This window comes from Carassius gibelio, chromosome B16 (assembly GCF_023724105.1).
Source record: "Carassius gibelio isolate Cgi1373 ecotype wild population from Czech Republic chromosome B16, carGib1.2-hapl.c, whole genome shotgun sequence".
In the NCBI taxonomy this organism is placed as follows: domain Eukaryota; kingdom Metazoa; phylum Chordata; class Actinopteri; order Cypriniformes; family Cyprinidae; genus Carassius; species Carassius gibelio.
The window spans coordinates 23441034-23461158 of NC_068411.1; the positions used below are offsets into that span (position 1 = coordinate 23441034).

Below are 20125 nucleotides of genomic sequence, written 5' to 3' on the forward strand. Positions count from 1 at the left end.
AAACAGCACTTGCCATAGAGAGACTTGGAGAGTTAGGGGGAAAATGCTCTAACAGGAGCTTATTTTCATAAAGGTTACATTCCCTTTACATAAAAGAAAATTATGTGCAGGGAGTTCAAAATGTTTAAATGTATACACTAATGCCACAAGCTTACATTAAAGTGACTACTTCTTAGTGACTATTTTTATTTTCATTTCTGTAATAATGATAATTAAAAAATATTGCATATGTGAAAACAAAAACTTAATCTTTGTTTTGTGAAAAAAGTAATATTTATTTTCCTAAGATGTACAATGCTGCATTATTGCATTGCGCCATCTAGTGTTCATTAGAAGACTTAACTATTTGATTTTAGTATCTTCACCTTTGAATGTAAGAACGAATGTACGATTTTCTGTTTACCTCAAATGAATAAATTAGCGAAAAATAAAAATTTCCCTTCCAATTTACTCGCCTCAGGCTATCCAAGATGTAGATGAGTCTGTTTCTTCTTTGAAAAACGATTGAGATTTCAAAACATCCAATATAATCTATTTTAATATAACCATAAACAGACACAAATGAACATTCAGTACATTAACCTCAATAAATAAGCTCTATCATGGTTATGAAAAATAAACAATTTCATCCACCATACATATTGCATTGCTTTCTTTCCATGGAAGGTGGTTTCATGTACACATTGTCCCTTTACATAATGCAACAACTGCACATTTTAACAACAAGACATTTAAATTCTTGAGCTTGAAATAACTGACTTAGTTGCACCCCCTTTAAATAAAGCCAAAAACACACACACATCAATTGTCCTGTAAACCAGTTTTGGGATCTGCACTAAATATTTACTACAAGTGCACTTCGGTTTCCTCCATTACCCTGTCTTAATCAGCGCTTGTTGTGTGGATGCATATCCTGCACCTCCAGGTTGCACATCAGACAGATTTAAATGAATTCCATGTGCACGGATTGTCCTCTAAGACAGCTAAGACAGTCCAGAAAAGGCATTTTATTCTGTCCACTGATCTAAATGTCACAGAAGTGTCTTTGACATCCGAGCTTCACAGACGTCTCTGTGAAGCCTGATATCAAACCATTCGCTGAAATACGTGATGATATGGCCTGTGCCACCTCAGTAGGTCAATAGTAACTTGACAGAACGAATATGAGAATATGGTGAATATGGTCCCACAGCAAGATGCATATTACATTTCTACACCTGCTATTTGCATTTCTCACATTCGCTGAGAGGCAGAAGACAACAATTGTGTGAAATTCTCAAAGAGAGACTTTCTTGTTGAGCTTTGCTGTCATTCTAAATATATACGGTTGTCACTGTAGCTCCACACAAAAAGGCCTCTTTGCTGAGTAAGACATTGTAGCACTTTATCCTGCTTAACAGCTCAGTCACTCTGCTCAGTCAAAGGGAACATCAAGTTTAAGTCACAGTTCATCCATCATGGCCAGGAGGTCGTCGCCCTTGCTGCTGGAGCTGGAGCTGGGGGCGGGTTCTCCCGTCTCGCCAAACTCCCCCATGATCTTAGCCAGCTCTGCATTGGTCTGTTTGTCCTGAAACGAAAGGTATATTGTTACTCCCATGGTCCTCTGGTATTTAAAGTTAACTTAAGACTCAAAATCTTTAGCCTGCCAAAAACCAATTAGACAAGCTGAGAGCTTTTTCTCAGTGTGGGTGGATCACTGGTAATCAGGCATTACAATGTTTTCTAAGGCCAAGGATTAAATGCATTGTGCTGAAACAACCTAAGTGTATCACTGTATAAGCATACACACATTCAGCCTTACCTTTGTTGCCTGGATATTAATAACATCATAGGAAAGCTCATCCGGTCTTGATATCAAAGCTTCCCTGTGGGGATAATCTGTGTGTGAATATTTGTATGAAATCTCATGCAAAACAAAACGGCATAAATTTCACTGATATGTCTAGCTGAACTTTCTTCATACAGTTATGTTTGACTCACAAAACCTGGCAAGAACATGGCAGGGTCACATTTTACAGCACGATAAAAAGTAATACATTATATTTTGCCTAAAGAAAATGTATTTAAAGCCTATTTTTAGATATGTACGTATATATAGCCAGATCTATTCAACTGCATATTAACTCTGTCAGTCAAAGGTTTGGAATAATTAAGGTTTTTAGGAAAAATCACAGAATGATTTTATTTTACAAAAATAAGTCTCTTATTCTGACAAAAATATAGTAAACTATTCATTTTTATTAATTGTGAAATATTATTACAATATAACATAATTGTTTTCTATTTTAAGACTTTTCAGCAGCCATTACTCCAGTCTTCAGTATCACAAGATCCTTCAGAAATCATTATAATATGCTGATTTGCCACTCAATAAACGTTTCTTATTTTTGTCAATGTTTAAAACAGTTGTGTTGCTTAATGTTTTGTGGAACTGTATCCTAGCTGAAAAAAACATTATTAAAAAAAGAAATCTTACCCAAACAGTAATATATTCATTGCTAAAACCTATTTAATAATAATAATAAAAAAAAATACTGAATTAGTTATCAGAATCTAAAGAGAATAATAATAAAATAATAATAAAATCAAATGTCTACAGGTATGCTTTCAACAATGGTATGATTTTGCTTTTATTTTGGGGTGAAAAATACTACTCCATGTTTCAGTGAGACGCACAATAATACTGAAGAAGTATCAAATTTCAAAAAAAGACTCACTCTTCCTCCTCATCAGTGGAAAAAAGGTTCACACGGAAGCCAGAGTCAGTGTTAGCTGACTTCTGCACCTCCAGACCTCCCATCAGTCTAGCAAGCAGGTTCAGCTCTTCTTTTGCCAAAGGATTCGGAGTTGTGTTGACCTACAGAAGTGTATGAATTTGGTCAAATATTACACTTTTTCAACCTTTTTTAAAGTTTTTATGATCAAGAGACCAGCTTGTATGGAAAGGATAGTGTTTATCAATTTCAACTAGATTTTTTTAATATATATAATCAATTCATAATCCTACCTTGGTGTGCTGGGAGGAGTTTTTGGAGGTTCCAGACATGTGTGTCTCAACAGGGCGGCTCACACTGTACCTAAAAGAACAAACAGGACAATTGTACAGCTAATGCTCCAGTGAAAGGCTACCTGTCTCAGGTTTGCAGCTAAATTATTCACATCTCAATTAGAGATGACGCTTTGCAACTGATCAAACTCAACACGTGATGAATTACACCCTTGTATCTGAAGATACACAGAATGTGGGAGTCCTATGATTCCACTACTGAATATCAGTAGAAGTGAGTATTATTGGAAGGTGATTGATGCTCACATGTTTGTGCCCAGTTTGATGACTCGATCACCATACATTTCAAAAGAACCCTCACGGAGAGCGCCGCAGTAATTGCCACCGTCACGGAACTGCATCCTTCTCACCTCCTCACCACTACAGCTAAACATTCTGGGAAATAAACATGAAAAAAGTAATGAAAAAATAATTAATAAATCATAAAAAGATCCAACCAAAGTTAACCATTTTACAGCCTCTCTAGTAAGAAATTACATAATACTTTTAGAAAACATTAATAATTATTATACACAAAGTTTTCTGACTTTATGTTAATTGAGTTCAAGATGCAATATTTGTACTTTTAAACGTATTTGTTGATCAAAAATGATAGTTTAAAAGATGGCAACCAATTAGAGAACCTGGAAATTCATTAAAAATTGTATCTAAATATTGAGGTTGATAAAAATGAGTTCATGGACATCTCATATGCCAACTATTACTAAACTCTATTTTTAACTGCTTTCTGTCACAGTCTAAACTAAACACAGACCCTGCTATATTTAGAAATGGTCCAAGTCTCTTGGTAATACAATTAACAATAAACCCTTACCGTCATATTCTGTCAGTTCTAAATGAAGGAGGTGATTTCGGGGAAAAAAACATACTGTACGCACAATGCCCAACTATGAATAAGAGGTTATTTATTTATAATGTTCAAACTAGATCCTGCTGTTCACAGCCTTTTCAATGCAAAAATGTGTTTTTGCTGCACTTACTCGAACAGAAGCAGAATCCTTTCCTACTAACCTTATGAGTCCTGGGGTGTGCGTCCCATACGGAACAGGGCCTGATGTGGGGAGAACGAAGCGCCCATTGGAGTTTTGTACTTTGTCTTTCAGAAAAATTGATACCTAAAAAAAGAAGAAAAAAAACATAAGTCACACTGGACTATAAGTCGCATTTATTTAGAACCAAGAACCGAGAGGAAACATTACCGTCTACAGCTGCCAGAGGGCGCTCTATGCTGCTAAGTGCTCCTGTAGTCTACACTGAGAAGCATAGAGCGCCCTCTCGCGGCTGGAGACGGTAATGTTTCCTCTCGGTTCATTTCTCTTGGTTCATGTCAAATTAATTTTGATAAATAAGTCGCACCTGACTATAAGTCGCAGGACTAGCCAAACTATAAAAAAAGTGTCACTTATAGTCCGGAAAATACGGTATATCAAAATAGAGAAAAGACTTACTCTTATATGCATATCTTGAAAGAAGATGAGGAGTGTCTGTCTAATTAGTTGAAACTCTCCACCAGATAAAGGTGTATAGATCTAGGAGTTACAAGCAAAATACACTTTTCAAAGCTGACATTATATAGTAATATTAATATTTATTTTTAAATAATAACATTAGATATTATTATTAAATATCCAACAATGGAAAAAATATGCAATAATAAATAATAATACCAATAAGAAATATTAATATATGAACAGTTACTGACAATGAAAAAAAAAAAAAAAACAGGTTAATTATATTGAATAACAGAAAATAATCCAAAAATAAAATATACTGAGTATACTGTAATATACTGAAATATAGCACCTTTACACATAAATTGAAGAGAGCTTGCTACCTCTACAAGTTGCTTGTTTGTTTCATCCACTTGGCTGAGGATGCTGGGAGTGTCTTTCACAAAGTCCCTGATGGCATCCATGTGGTTAAAGGACACAAGGAGGATGTCTTTAGGGCGAGGACACAGCAGGACTTGATACTTGAATGCCATGGTCATCAAGTCATAGAGCTATGCACAGAAAAACAGTCATTACATATTTCATCATATTATACACCAGAGGGAGCCATTCAACACTGTCTCGCTTATCATAACTGATAATATTTAATGAGAATTTTCAAGTAAAGATCAAAAAACAATAATATTGGTGAACAGATGTTACTCTTATAACTATATCACATTTCAAACCTAAACCCTGATCAATTTACCACAAATACAGAGGTATTTGTAGAAGGTTCTCACTAGACACATGTGCAAGGATTGCTCTGAAAGATAAAGTAAACAGTTGATTCAAGAAAATGACAATTCATCTTTGACTTTAGACTTTACCTTGTCCATACTAGCTTGGTTGAGTCTCATGATGGAGGCGTGAGCCAGTCGGTCGAACACTGTCCTCAGGGCTTTCTTGGAGTACAGCTCCTGTGGTTTGAACAGCTCCTCCAGGAACTTCTTATTGAACATGGTGGTAATGATATCATTCATAACTATCACAAAACAAACAGAGAGAGAGAAAGAGAGAGAGTTGTAGTGAGTCAAAAGCAGTTCTATGCAAATGTGAAGCTCGAAACCAAGCAAGCAGAATGCAGTCTGTACTGTAGAAAGCTCCTTTGCCAAGAAATATAGATAAACAAAAAGAACATAAATCTAAATGTATTTAAAAACCAAGCTTTATGGTCTTGGCAGATGTTTTCACAGAGAAGTAGGCTGAAAATTGTCGCCAAATGTTGACTCCGGAAAAACAAGTGCTAGAAACATATACTGCCATATGGAGGATTTCATTTATATCTCAGAACTAAAAATAACTGTATGAGCCTAGAACTATATCTTTGGGGTTCTTATTCTACAATAGTATTTGTATTTATTTTTTTACACGCAAAAACATTCAAAATGTGAAATTAAATTTTTTTCAAAAGCACAGAAACCCCATCTGCCTCTACACAGCGAGTGCCTATGAGAGCTGGCATGTGCACACGCGCACTACTTTGCTCTACAGCCAGCAGCAAAGCAAGCAGAATGTTAACAATACCTCTTTTTCTGTCCTCCTCTAGCCAATCTGCTACAGTGGCTACAAAGATTGCAAATTAAAAAGGACATATTTAATATGTTCCTTGGAGGAAGTTAACTAAAGAGCAGATACAGCATAAGCTACATGTATACATCACATCAGCAAGCAACAAGCAACTTAATTATGTGTTTTTTGGTCTTTGTATGATCTGACACCCAAGTGTGATAAGTGTGTTAAGTTTATTAAGAATATTTCAGAATGCAGAAAAGACACAGGAAACCCTGATACAGGAACATATGTTAGACAGGAAACCATGAAACTGACAAGCTGTTGAGCAAATGTAGTTGAGCCACAGTGTTGCCTGCAACAGAAGTGAACACATGCAGTCCATTTGACATGACAGTTTTTATAAACTGCAAGGTGTGAACGTACTGACAACCTACACAGTCAAAACGTCTTAGGAAGCGGCCCTCGAAATATCTGGACATCTATATATATTGCATTTTGATATTACACTATAAAAGTATACAATATAAAGTAAACACATTTTACAGCGGTTTTTTATTTTATTGTATTTTTTTAAGTTTGACTACTTTGGGTCGTGTTTTAGGGTTAACGTAATATTAATGGATAATTTCCTTACAAAAGATCACCAGTACATCTTTCTTTCTTCTCAGTGTATTTTGATTACCATTTTTTATTATTAAAGTATTTTTTTGTAAAATGTTTGTTAGAAAGGTGTGCTTGTGCTGTAATTTAACTTACTATATCTGATTTCTAATGCATTGACTCATATTTTTAAGGGTCAACAATATGTTTCGATGGATAGTCTTCCATGTAATTTAAATAGTAAGACACGCCAGGTGAACAGGGTAAAATATTTACCGTATTTTCCGGACTATAAGTCGAACTTTTTTTCATACTTTGGCTGGTCCTGCGACTTATAGTCAGGTGCGACTTATTTATCAAAATTAATTTGACATGAACCGAGAGAAATGAACCAAGTGAAAACATTACCGTCTACAGCTGCTCAGTGCTCCTGTAATCTATCACTGAGCAGCATAGAGGGCCCTCTGGTGGTTGTAGACGGTAATGTTTTCTCTTAGTTCTTGGTTCTAAATAAATGCGACTTATAGTCCAGTTCGACTTATGTATGTTTTTTTCCTCATCATGACATATTTTTGGACTGATGCAACTTATACTCAGGAGCGACTTATATTCCGAAAAATACGGTACTAATAAATATCACCATATCCAGTTGATTGATTTGTATTTCTAATTTTCTGAAATGTTTTGTTTGAATGTATTATTGAGGAAATAAAATAAAATAAAAATGATGCATTAATTAAAAATGCACTAATTTGCATAGTTTACAGACCAGAAATCTGAGCACTGTATAAAGCCAAATTCAAAATTCTGTATTAAAGGGTTAATTCATGCAACAGTTAAAATTAAGCCATAAATTACTCACCCTGAAGTCATCCTAGGTTTATATGACTTTCTTCTTTCAGACGAATCCAGTCTGAGTTATTTTAAAAATGTAAAAAATGCATCGATTCGCTACAGAAGGCCTTTGTTAACCCCTCAGAGCTGTGTGAGACACTTACTTTAAATGGATTCGCTGTTTATTAAAATTCTTTTGGACTGATGCAGTGCATTTATGGCCTAATTTTCATTTTTGGGTGAACTAACCCTTTAAATAGGCCTATGTAAATACAGAGATTTCTGGCTCAGTTCATGAGAAAAAAAAAATCTATTTGAGAAAACAACTAATAAGCACTTAAATCTGGATTTGGGTGTTTTCCTTCTAGTCTGAAACGACACATAATGGAAAGCTAAATAGCCCCAAATCTCAAAATTGACCAGGGCATGAAAATTTTGTCTTGCCTTAAATATTGTTGTATACAATGAATGACATAACATTGCAAAAATGACATGTTTTACTGCATAAGGCTGTAACTGAACGGGGCCATTGGATCACTGTATTCAAATACACGGGCTAACTGGCTAATGATGCATAACAATAGCAGATAATCCAGCAGCTTCTTTAGAAAGATCATAAACCATGACCATAAATACAACGTTTAGATGACTTGCTTCATCAGCTCCGTGGCATATTAGCTTGCATCTACCTTTCTTGGCTTTATCTGCTGGGATATTCTGAGCCCGCAGGCGCTGATCCAGGATGTAGAGCATTTCTCCACCCAGATTAATGAAGAGCAGAGGCAGGGTTCGCGTCGACATCCTCTCTGGAGATGGATGAAGAGCAGCTAGTATCGGTAGGCAATCACAGGTTGTCAATAAAAAGACACGATCTGCGCTCTCTGAAGATCCTGCAGAATAAATAAGCGTCTGTAAACCCTTGACTCGGTTGCCAGGTCACCGCCAACAACAGCCAATCAGAGGCGCTCGTACTGCTGCGCTCCGATGACGCAATACGTCTCGCTATGAAAATCAAGGACGTAACGCAAGCAACATTTTTGTTCGTTTATATATTTCACGTGTTTATGTGAAAGAATGGTCTTTTGTGAAATTAAACAAAAACAAAAGCAGTAGAATAAACAGTAATCAGTAAATAGAGTATAAAATTGTTGTTTTATTTAATATGATTAGGTAGGCTATATGATTAATTCCATTGTACTGTGCTGGGGTGATTATTAAATATATGACACAGAGCTTCTGTACAGTCTCATATTAATGCTGCAGGTTGGCACATGTTGAGCATTACAGCAGAATTGTCAGCACATACAATGTATTAATGAACATTACAATAATTTACACAAATTCAAGACATTTAAACTGCAGTAATGTAACACTCATTTCCAAAGAATGAATGTTAATGAATTATATCCTGGTTTGAATTCTCCTGCCTTTAACAATGAAGAGAATATTTATAAATGATGTATTGATTTCAATTAATTTGAATGTTTTTAAAAAAACATACCAAAAAAGAAGAAAAAAAAAAATCTTAAGACTGAAAAAGTTATTAGTAAACACAGTAACTAGGTCTCTCCATTCCTGATCCGAATTTCTCTGGTCATTCGACATGTCTCAAATATTCCACAGCAACAGGTCATCAAAGCATCATTGCATATTGTGCCCTGCAGGGGGAGAAAAGAGAGAATATAATTGTGTAATACAGTACATACAAATGGCATGAATAATAATTCTTAAATACTCAATATGAGAAATTCAATCCTTAATTTGTAGTAGTATACATTACCTGTATTCCATAGGTCAGTCGCATGTGTGTCCTCATTGCAGCCATTCCTCCAGGTACACATGCTAGACATACATTTTCACCGTACTTGTTTGCTGTGTAACAGCTGAGAGCTATCGGACAGACACAGCCAATAGCACCTAGACAATGTAAAAATGGAGAAAATAGCTCAAAGATCCTGCCTTTTATGTTGACGACATGGCATTGACAAAAGCAGTAAACTAACGTCATGAGTCCTCTTTGGTTAAATATTAAACCACAGCTAAAATATGCCAGTCAAATGGTGTCTTTGAAGTGCTTTAGAAGATTTGCTGACTTCTCTTGGAACTTACAGACAAATACGTCACTGCAGCAAGAACAAAGACCGGTGCTCCACTCTCCTGTCTGCACATTTGTACCATAAGATCCAGCACCGGGCTGAGTGATGACGGGGTTTGACATGTCAGTCAAAATGAGCAGTCCAGCAAAGATGAGAAAATGGCTCAAGAGGTTTCCTTCCTAGAAGATTGACAAATGCATATCTATCAATTTTCAAAATAACACTTAGTAATATTTAATCACCATTTTAGAAAGAAAAAGATGTATTTCATAATACTTTCCACTCTTTTTTTTGAGTCTTTTGTACAAATAAAGGAATAATTTACCTATAATAAATTCTGTCAAAATTTACTCTCCCACATTTTGTTCCAAATTTGTATAGTTTCATTTGTATAAACAAAATATGTTTCTACAAATTCTTTTTTTTTTTTTTTTCATACAATGAAAGACAGTTGCGTCCAGTATTATTTTTTGACCCCCATTAACTGTTAGTGAATGGGTAAAAACAGTTATAACACTGTACACAAAATCTTCTTTTGTGTTCTACTGTAAAATATATATATATATATTTCTTTTGTAAACTGTACCTTTAAAAAATAGTTTTACAGGATAGAATATTTAACATTTCCATAAACATTTTGATTTAAATCTGCACCAGATCTACTTACACTTAATATTTTAACAGATAATTATAGTCTGTATCCCACTAACATGAATACTAACTGATTATTAACAATAATGCAATATAAGTAACTAACAGCTTTGACATTATGGCTATTTTTATCTTTGCAAAATGGGTAACACTTTATTTTAAGGTGTCCTTGTTCCACATATTACATGTACTTACTATCATAATAAAATTGAGCAAAATTACATGCAAGTAACCCTAAGTCAAACCCTAATCCAAATCGTAACTTTATAGTAGTTCATTAAAATTACACAGTACTTAAATGTATATTTACACTGTAACAAGGAAGCCTTAAAATAAAGCTGAAAAATGTACCATGATATAAAATAGAAGACTACAAAAAAGTACCTCGTGTTCTTCTGAGCCTCTTGATCTAGGGCTGGCAGCTGAAAAGGAAGTTGTGACACACACCAACACACCGCGTTTGCTACTCTTGTATGCAACGTTTCCGATCCACGCATATAAACTTCACACAAAGCACATCACAAAGGGGGAGGTCGGAGTTGTAATAGGAAATGCCAACTATCAGAATTCTTAACAATCAATATATAATCTCACATGAGTAAAGTATCGATAGTTTGACTTCAGATCATTCACCTGATTGTAGCACAGTTCTTTGTAAGATTACAGAGTTCAAGGAACTGAGAGCAACCAAATCATTTGCAATAGCCACACAGCCACAATGCATCTGTCTTGCATATGACACAGGCCTTCATCCAAAACTCCTGAGTGAGTGAAACTAAAGTCATCAAAGTATTTCTGTGAAGTTATCCTGATATAATTATAAGTATTTCGAGGAATGATGACCAAAAAAATGCATTTTAAGATCTTTTATTTTGTGCAGCCAAAACAAATTCAGAGAAATAAGTGATTTAACAATGAAAGGTAAAATAAATGATGATAATTTGATGTGGAGCGTGATGTTTCGGTTTAAATTTTCTTTGAATGTGACATCAGATAAGGATGTATCAGGTTATTCTTCTGGGCTTGTCAGCACACAAGTATTGTCAGCTGTCTGAACATCATTATGCCACAGTTCCTTGTGGATCTGTAGAGGACGTAGCCTCCGCTGCTCTCTGTTTCTCTCTCTGCTCTGCTTTTTGTTTCTGGACTTCTTGAAAGACCTGAAAGGAAGAAAATACATGAAATCTATGAAAAACAAAACAAAAAACCTTAGGGTATTTCGGCTGAACTGAGCTAAGAACATTACCTTATTGCAAAAGGCCTTTTTGGCCAGCCAACGTCGGGTGACCCGCCGATAATATTCAGGAGGGAACGTGTATGTTATTCCAAGCTCTTGACACACCTTCTCGAAGGAATCATAACGAGTTCTTCTCAGAACCTTCAGCTTTTTCTTCCTCCTGTCGATGGCCATGAGCATCCATCTTTTGTTGGCTTTATCCTGATGGAATGAAACAGAAGAGGTTTTGATGCTGTGGCACATTAATTTGTCTCTCTGAAAAGGAAATTCTGTCATCATTTATTCACCCACATGTTGTTCCAAATCTGTAAGACTCATCGTTTTTGTCCATCCACTGAAAAGCCCACACAACCAAAACTGTGACGCGTTACAATGTCATCCATGTGAATCAAGCAGTTTAGTGCAAGTATTCTGAAGAGACACCATTGCTTTTGCACAGGCTTTTAATGGATGCATATATATGATGAGAGAATATTAAAAAATCTCTTATTTGTATTCTGAAGATGGGTTTGGGAACAACTAAGGGTGAGTAAATCATTATCCTTTTAAATAACAGGACTAGGAATAGAAAGCAATGCTTTATGACATAAATGTGCTTACAATAATTAATATACAAGTACAGTATACAATGATTAATACATTTAAACATAATATGAAAAAGTAACATCTGCAAACAAATGATTCTAACAGCTTACTTCCCTATTTCATGTATTTTTGCAATTTTCTATTTTGCAAACGTTTTACCAACTGGTCCAAAGTTAATATTTGGGGGAGGTATGAAGAAATTTCCTCTCAAGGTCAGTTTTTCAAGCTGTGATACACTTTTCTCAGAAATCTTTGATGAATAGAGAGTTCAGAAGAACAGCATTTAACACAATGAGTCTTTGCTGTGACTTTTTATCAGTTTAATGTGTCCTTGCTGAATAAATCAATTAATTTCTTTAAAAAAATAAATTTGAAACATAGTGTATGATTCAATTACTACTGAACACATGCACAGGATATCCTGTTTCTCTGTGGGTGTTGATCAAGTGGAGTGGGAACAACAGTTCTGACACCTTTACTAAAGGCAGACCAAAAAAGTCATGCTGCTGAAGAGTTGGGTTTACCTTAGGATGCTTGTGCAAGTGCTCCTGGAAGTTGCGAATACGTGCTGTCAAAATCGCCACTATAATGCAAACAAGGAAATTGCACATGATTGAGTCAAGTTCTGAGATTCCAGTATGGTTAAAACAGTGACTTTGTTAACTGTGTTAAAAAAAAAAAAACACACACAAAAAGAGAGAACTTACCCTTGACTTCTGTTGAGCTGCGGTCGTCCTCATCCCTCCGCACCTTGGCAATAAGCTGTTCCTCTTTCAAACGCAGTTTTTCACTCTAAAGAAAAACATTATAACAGATAATTCAATTAAAATTTCATTAAAATAATTCAATCACTTTTTATAGTGAAGTCCATCGTGACTTACAAAATAAAAAGCTACCATAACTGCACAGCAGCTGAGATTATTCCACCCTATACTGAATTCAAAAAATATTAAATAAAGAATCACAAGGAAATGAAAACCCGTACATGATTTGCAAACTCCAGCGTAAGCAGTTTCTTCACCACATCGTCTACCCTGCAAAGATATGACATAATACTGCTACTGTTCTGCATTCAAGCATATAAAGGAAGTCTGAAGAAATCGTGTACTTCCAAATTCCAAATATACAATCAACGTTTACACAAGGATGCAAGAACATACGATTGTGCAAGTGGGACAGATGCATATTCATGCTTCAGCATGGATGGATGCAGGTCCTGAAGCTGACTTGGGAATTCTAGGAAGAAAAAGCAAAGAGTCCTATTAAATATTTATATCAACCAGGCAGGCTATCAAATTGACTGTGTGTAAAGATTACTTTGTTTCTCTTACCTTGTTTCTTTCTAGAGGGCCGAGCATACTGCCTCACTGGTTGATTTAAGAGGATTTCATCACCTGAAACAAACAGTAAAGTCAACGTGTATGTATATATATATATATATATTGCCTGAGGCCCTTTAAAATTGCTTAATAAAAAAATTATAATGCATAATTAATAAACTACATTCCCAGAGCCCCAAGAATCAAGGAGAACTTTGTTTTTATTTGATGTATGCTGTATCACTGCATGTCTGCTTTAATAATTATAATTATTAATGATGCAGAACCCTTTAATATGGAGGTGTTTCAATGTGTACTTGATTGTCAAAAAGTTTCGTAGTCACTCTCTTCTGCATCTCAGACTATTTAATACACGTCAATGGTGACAAACTATCACCAAGGGTGGGGGTGATTTGGTTGGCCACATCCTTCCCTCACACCCACTCAAAGAGAAAAAAAAAAGTCTGAGATACCTCGTCAAAAGAAAAAAAAAAAGTTGATCATAATCATCATAGCAAAATAAAACGGGTGTCCTTACACTTTTTATTACTTCTGCACTGTCATATCATGTAACTATAAAATGACGAGCACTGGATTCCAACAGACAGCTTTATATTTACTATATCATTTCAGCAGTTGCTCTAATTTCAAATGCCTACAGTAAATCTGTTTTAGACATTTACTGACCAACCATGAAGAAAAAGGGCTCTATTTAGAGATGATCAGTTTTAGTGCAAGTAAAGGACGTTGCAAGTAAACTCTGGAATAGTGTTAACTGTTAACTCTATCTGTAGCTGATCACGCCCTCTTTACCCCCTAATGGTTAAATGGTAGTATTACAGCCAGAGATGCATTGGGTCCACACATCAAATGATGCCATGTTAAGTTCTGTTAGTCGAGATGAAAATGAATATGTAATTGAAACCTCCTTTTCATGCGCTTTTCTTTGGATGTTACTTGTAAAACTTTACATTTGACTTCTTCCAGTCACTTGTAATTGGCTCTATTATAGTTATTTCTGTTTATTATCACTATTATAAGGTTTTCGTGTAATTTATATATATATATATATATATATATATATATATATATATATATATATAGTCTAAACAGATTTTTTTCTCCAGAAGGAAAGTGCACTGTACATTGGCCATGTTAATACTAAATAAATATGTTGAAATAAATAAATCATAATTAGCGCATCATTCAAAACCTGACCTGAATGGCTTTGTTCTGCATAACCCAACAGTTGAGTTCCATTGTATAGACAAAAAAACACTGAGCAAACATGTTCCACAGAGGAAAGAGAGTCATAGAGGTGTGGAACAACAACATGAGGGTGAGTACGTGATTTTATCAGGGTGAAATACTCTGTTAAGCATGGTACTACTTGTACCATTAGTATGTGTCAAAGAAAGACTAAAGCAGTGACCTAGTTAACTCTGATTACGAAGAAAATGATTTTGCTGATGCTTAAGACATCTGCTGGTGTATTTATATGCAAATATGAGGGAGTTATAAATTCAATGCATGGGAAAATCTTCAAAGCTGGATTCACAAATCAGCATAATAAATGTTTTAAATAACCTATACAGTATACACCCAATCTTTCATAAGTCTTGAGGGAACTGGTAAGTCAGCACTTTCTTTTAGCCCCAAGAAAGAGAAAACATGCGCGGGAAATTGAGACGTAACGCCAGTGAAATAAACTGGTGGCAACCTCTCTTGAGAGCTACAAAAAAGGGTCATGAACAACAAACCACAATATCCACGGGACTGTCCCTTTAATTAAGATACGGTAAAATGCTTTGAAAAAATCATCTGCTAAATGACATACAAGCTTTTATTCTCACCAAGACATTAAAAACGGTAATATTGTGAAACATTATTACAATTAGAAATTATTCATATATTTTCTTTTTTAATCGTAATTCCTACTCCAGACCTTCACTGTCACATGATCCTTCAAAAATGATTAAAATATTTTTTTTAACATATAATAGATATTGTTCTTATTTTTCTTCCAAAACATTTATTTTTATTATAAATGATAAAAACAGTTGTGCTGCTGTAATTTTCATAATTGGGGTGGGTCTAGCTCAGTGAATAGGAGATCTAGGTCAAAACCCATTTGTTTCAGATCACTAAAAAAAAAAAAAAGAGAACGAATAATTCATAAGCCATCACTCTACAGTGACCCCAGTTAACTCCAGAGGGACTTTCCCTGTAATAAGTGTACAGTACGTCACTTTAAATAAGAAATCATCCGAAAAATAAATAATAGTACAAAGCCACAACAGACACATAGATCAAGATCTGTAAAGAGTATGGCTACTTCATCAATTTAGACCCAGAATCTTTCATTTTCTCACATTGCTGGGATGATAACTCACACTTAGTCAAAGCGATACTTACTCACACATAAGTGACAACCATCTTGTGATTTTCTTGACTTGTATCTGTCAAAACATTTTTTTTCTCTCGTTTTAACCATCTAGTGGTCTTCAATCATGTTTTTACTTCACTGGAACGGTATGACACTTCGTCAAAAATTGTCATGAATCAGAAAAGATTAAATGGTCTTAAAAAAGGGCCACTCATGTTCTTCTCTGTCAAAAAATACTGCAATAAGAAATGAATCGGAAAAGCAAAACAAACAAAAAACTGTACGCAGTACACCATCTATTGTATAGATACAGACAGGAGAATAAATCATAATTTAAATAATTTATTTCCAGCAGATGGCACTTATCTGTCTCCATCATAGACTGTATAAAAACATGGACGTAGTGTCCGTGACATCACCCGTAGTTTTCTGAAGTGTTTTCGAAGCGAAAAGTGGGCAGAGCGGGCCATCGCCATCTTGGCAGTGCATCACTCCTGGATAATCAAAAATGGGTAAGAAGGCAGGAGCTGCTTGCTGAAGCCACACCCACGTTGCTCGACGGTGGTGACAGCAGTGGCAATACACCTGTCACTCAAGTGACCACGCCCCTTAATTATGCAGAACTTAAAGGCTTAATATAGTTAATAGTTATAAAAAATAAAAACTCACCCCCCTCACAGTTGTTATGAAGGCCACAATTAGCTATATAGATCAAAACTACTTTTCGTACCAGGCCGTAAACATGATTTTTTTTCTGTTGTAAAGTTGGGCATTATAACATAAGTCTATGGGATTGACTCCCTTTTACAGCCAGCCTCTAGCGGCCAGTTCACGAATTACAGTTTAAGTCACTTCCGAGTTAGTCTCGGGTGCTGAAGGTCTGAAATTAACAGAGGGGCAGGGTTTCATATTTTATTGAAGCATCCCTGGGCGCCGCTATTGATTAGCGGACCCCCACCTGCTGTTAGCATTCCATTGACTCCCATTCACTTTGAGAGCGAATAACTTTACATCTGAGGTGTTTAAAGACTCCATTTGTCCATTTATTATTTCTAAAGAAACACGAAAATGTATAAAAGGCCCCATTACCTTGTATCTTATGTTATTGCCCCGTAGAAGCAGTTTTTGTAAAAATAGGCTAACGATTGCGTCATAACCTGCGACTCTCTGTCGCACAGTAGAGAAATTACCGTATGGACAGGAGGAGAAGCTCGCAGACAATATTTTACTGTCTATTTTTTTACTGTCTTTTACTGGCTATCAGGGGATGTGAAGGCATAAAGTCAAGGGAGAAGCCCATAGAGAGTCCATAAAAGCAACTGGACAAATTTGTTCAACAACGTCTGCAAGATTCGGTGTGAGATTCAGATTTCTCTTGGCACAGCCATTAGAAGACTTACAATTGTCAGACAGGTTGCTCACGTGACATCTACATCATGAAGCTCAGTTTGAGTCTGCGCAGTACGCTCGACCCCCAGGAAGTGCGTGCTTCTAATTGACTTCACTTGTCTCCGTTGAACCCAATGGGGTCGCTGTGTCCATTTCTTTTACTGTCTATGGAAATTCATGGCAGCATTCATTGGCCAAGTCCCGCCCATGAGGCCAAACAACCAATCAGAGTTTGTTTCGTTCATCACCACGTTTTGGGGTGTGGAAATGTTGCCACAGTAATAGACCGGTGTGAAAATCTCTTGGATGCATTTTAAAGATTCTATGCTGCAAACTTTAATTATTTTACATACTTTTGAAAATTCTGACGACGACTTTTCATACCTTTTATGGACCTAGACACTGTTATTTACCTGGCAGTCTATGAGACAGTTTCAAGCCTCCAAAATATCTTAAATTATGTTCCGAAGACAAACTGAGCTTTAACGGGTTTGTAACGACAAGGGGGTAAGTGTTTAAAAACAAAATTTTCATTTAGGGTCGGAGTAACCCTAAGTGCTAAGTAGGGCTGTCAAAATTTTTTTAATTTAGAATATTAGTCGAATTTAAAATAAAAATCCACATTCGAATGCAAAATGTTGCATTCAAATTTTAGGTGTGCGTTAAGGAGGCTGCCTTATAAGCCCCGGGTATACTTCACATTCCTTGTTCCGTTCTGTCTCGCCAACAGCCACACAACTTTCAAAGTCGGACAAGCTCAACACGCAGTACCACTTCTGTCTCATCATTTACCTCGTGTACGCGCACCATCTGTGTGGTTGCCTTAAAAAAACAAATATGACATAATATGGACAGTGCGCAGACTACCGAAGTATACCCTAGTGGCCTCAGAAGAGAAACAAAAAGCTTTTCTTCACCCTAACTGAAATTATGCATTTTAAATTCGAATTTTGATAATATTTAAGTAAAAAAAATTGAATTTAGTTTTCAGCTATTTTGACAGCCCTTGTAATTTGAAAAATGGTATCAAATATTTTAATTTGATATAGAAATAAACTGGATATGGCTATCCCCACAAAGTGTACATAAAAGTAATAATTTTAACAAAAAAGGTAATAAGTCTGAGTATCAGAGCGGAATTGACGAAAGTAGCTTTTTCCAAACATGATGAATAACAATTTGAAAATTGAGAACTATTATAGGATCATAGGTTAAGCTCTACAGCTTAAACGTATGCGGACATGACAAAACATAAAAGGTCATATGACAAAACTGATGATTTGATGCCTATTCAGTCAGGAGTCAGGACATGCAGTGACCTGGCTTTTGGAGCCACCTAGGGGTTAACACTCTAACTGCACACGCTGTCCATAAAACGTCTATAAACTATGCTGTGCAAAATGTAAACACGCAACCATAATAAAAACTCAATCTCAAGGTGAGAGAAAATGATAAATTATGTCTGCGAATCAAAAATAAAACCGGATAAGTGTTGAGATGACCCATCAATATCATAATGTCAATAACAGTCTCGTGTCTGTGAATATGTGCATTTAAGAGAGTATGTTGAAGCTGACTATTAGTCGTGGAGTCTGAACTCGGGTGTCAAAAATATATTATAATATTAATACTTACGTTTACAAATGCTGGTTAACGTCCAGTTCGAATACAATCTGCATTGAGGTTGCTTGAAGGCAGGTAAGACAGTATTGCCCTGCCTCGCGCCTACAAAAACACTCAATTTCCGTAAACCCAACACCGTAGATCGAAAAATGTTTTTTAAAACCATTCTGATTATATATAGTAATCGCCTTTAATTTGTATATGCTCTCGCAGAACGCATTTGCCCTCTTCAGTTCATGTAAGGCGCCATCTTAAAACAGACATTAGTAATCTGCGCAGAAAATTATATGCGAGTTCAAGCAATCGAGTGACGAATGAATCGATGCAGCCTTGCATTGTGAACATTTGTGTTTATTTAGATACGTTTTGTTTTTTGCTTTGTGACCTAGAAAAAGAACAGAACGATGTGCTTACAGTTTTTATCATTATCTAATACTTTAATTTGCCCTTCTGTCATTTTAAGGCCAGGACACCACATACTTGCACTTTTGGAGACTTTTACAGATAAAATAATAATAATATATCCGATTGCATATATATATATATATATATATATATATATATATATATATATATATATATATATGATATATGTGATATATGTGTATCAAAACATGAATCAAAAAGTGTTGACAATATTAGGAACTATCAAAGAAACACTTTTAGTGAAGTATGTTTTTAAGCCAATAAAATGTGCCCTGGTCCTTCTCGGTGCCCAAGCAGCACATGTGGTTCAGCGGTTCTTTCAAAAACTTTTTTGTTGAGACACAAGATCTGGGGTCCTTGTTAGAAAAAAAAGTCACAGTTTAGTGAAGAGAAACTGAATAAAGGATTGCACTTTAATCATCTTATGTAAATAGAAGATGGTGCATCTTTCAAGTGAACACTTCAGTTTATGTGTCTACCATGTGATGAATATTATCAGTAATGCAACTGAGTAATGAGATTATTAATGCACTTCTGTCTGTCTATGTAAGATCAGAAGCGCAGAAGAGGCTACACTCCATGGACAGACACAAGAGCCAGAAGCCAAAGACTTCAGCAAACAAAACAAGTAAATCCCTTGGTGAAAACACACTCAATTCATGCAAACTTACAGTAGTTTTAATTATTTGCTTAAATAGGTTAGCTCAAAAGAGGCATCTAATTGGGGCATATCATATCATCATAAACTGCCCTCTTGTGGTACAGAATAGGTATGTGCAATACATTAATATCATGCCACAAAATGCAGGAGTGTTATATCACATCATGCTATATCAAGAATTTAAGTATTGCTTTGCAAATCTGTACATAAAGTTCAATAGACCTTTAATCACAAGTCAAACGATCC

At 35.6% G+C, this 20125-nt stretch overlaps 2 protein-coding genes across 3 annotated transcripts; both read right to left on the bottom strand.

Annotated features, from left to right (window-relative positions):
• Positions 1 to 520: 520 nt before the first annotated feature.
• Positions 521 to 9070, bottom strand: oscp1b (organic solute carrier partner 1b). 2 transcript variants are annotated; one of them, XM_052578619.1, is made up of 12 exons: positions 8196 to 9070; positions 7667 to 7669; positions 6085 to 6123; positions 5388 to 5542; positions 4902 to 5069; positions 4516 to 4596; positions 4079 to 4182; positions 3314 to 3442; positions 3008 to 3077; positions 2718 to 2857; positions 1802 to 1865; positions 521 to 1567 (listed from the first exon to the last, which is right to left on the bottom strand). In XM_052578619.1, the coding sequence occupies exons 1-12, from the start codon at positions 8305 to 8307 to the stop codon at positions 1442 to 1444; spliced, it is 1191 nt and encodes a 396-aa protein (XP_052434579.1). In that variant the 5' UTR covers positions 8308 to 9070; the 3' UTR covers positions 521 to 1441. The 2 variants fall into 2 exon arrangements, with proteins under 2 accessions (XP_052434579.1, XP_052434578.1); XM_052578618.1 differs by lacking the exons at positions 6085 to 6123; positions 7667 to 7669.
• A 2034-nt stretch (positions 9071 to 11104) lies between these two features.
• On the bottom strand, positions 11105 to 19065 carry mrps15 (mitochondrial ribosomal protein S15). The gene is made up of 8 exons (XM_052578620.1): positions 18805 to 19065; positions 13407 to 13469; positions 13236 to 13311; positions 13061 to 13109; positions 12783 to 12867; positions 12600 to 12658; positions 11500 to 11691; positions 11105 to 11413 (listed from the first exon to the last, which is right to left on the bottom strand). The coding sequence occupies exons 1-8, from the start codon at positions 18956 to 18958 to the stop codon at positions 11315 to 11317; spliced, it is 777 nt and encodes a 258-aa protein (XP_052434580.1). The 5' UTR covers positions 18959 to 19065; the 3' UTR covers positions 11105 to 11314.
• Positions 19066 to 20125: the final 1060 nt, after the last annotated feature.

Bases quoted from the DNA above. Each gene is read 5' to 3' on its own strand.
- oscp1b (XM_052578619.1), bottom strand. From the start codon at position 8,307: ATGTCGACGCGAACCCTGCCTCTGCTCTTCATTAATCTGGGTGGAGAA. The intron at 3,443-4,078 runs GTTAGTAGGAAA...TTTATTTCCCAG, and splicing joins CACACCCCAGGACTCATAAG to AATGTTTAGCTGTAGTGGTG. The intron at 3,078-3,313 runs GTGAGCATCAAT...TTGTTCTTTTAG, and splicing joins ATCAAACTGGGCACAAACAT to GTACAGTGTGAGCCGCCCTG.
- mrps15 (XM_052578620.1), bottom strand. From the start codon at position 18,958: ATGGTTTTAAAAAACATTTTTCGATCTACGGTGTTGGGTTTACGGAAA. The intron at 11,692-12,599 runs GTAAACCCAACT...TCATTCCATCAG, and splicing joins ACTTGCACAAGCATCCTAAG to GATAAAGCCAACAAAAGATG. The intron at 11,414-11,499 runs GTAATGTTCTTA...TCTTCCTTTCAG, and splicing joins AAAAGGCCTTTTGCAATAAG to GTCTTTCAAGAAGTCCAGAA.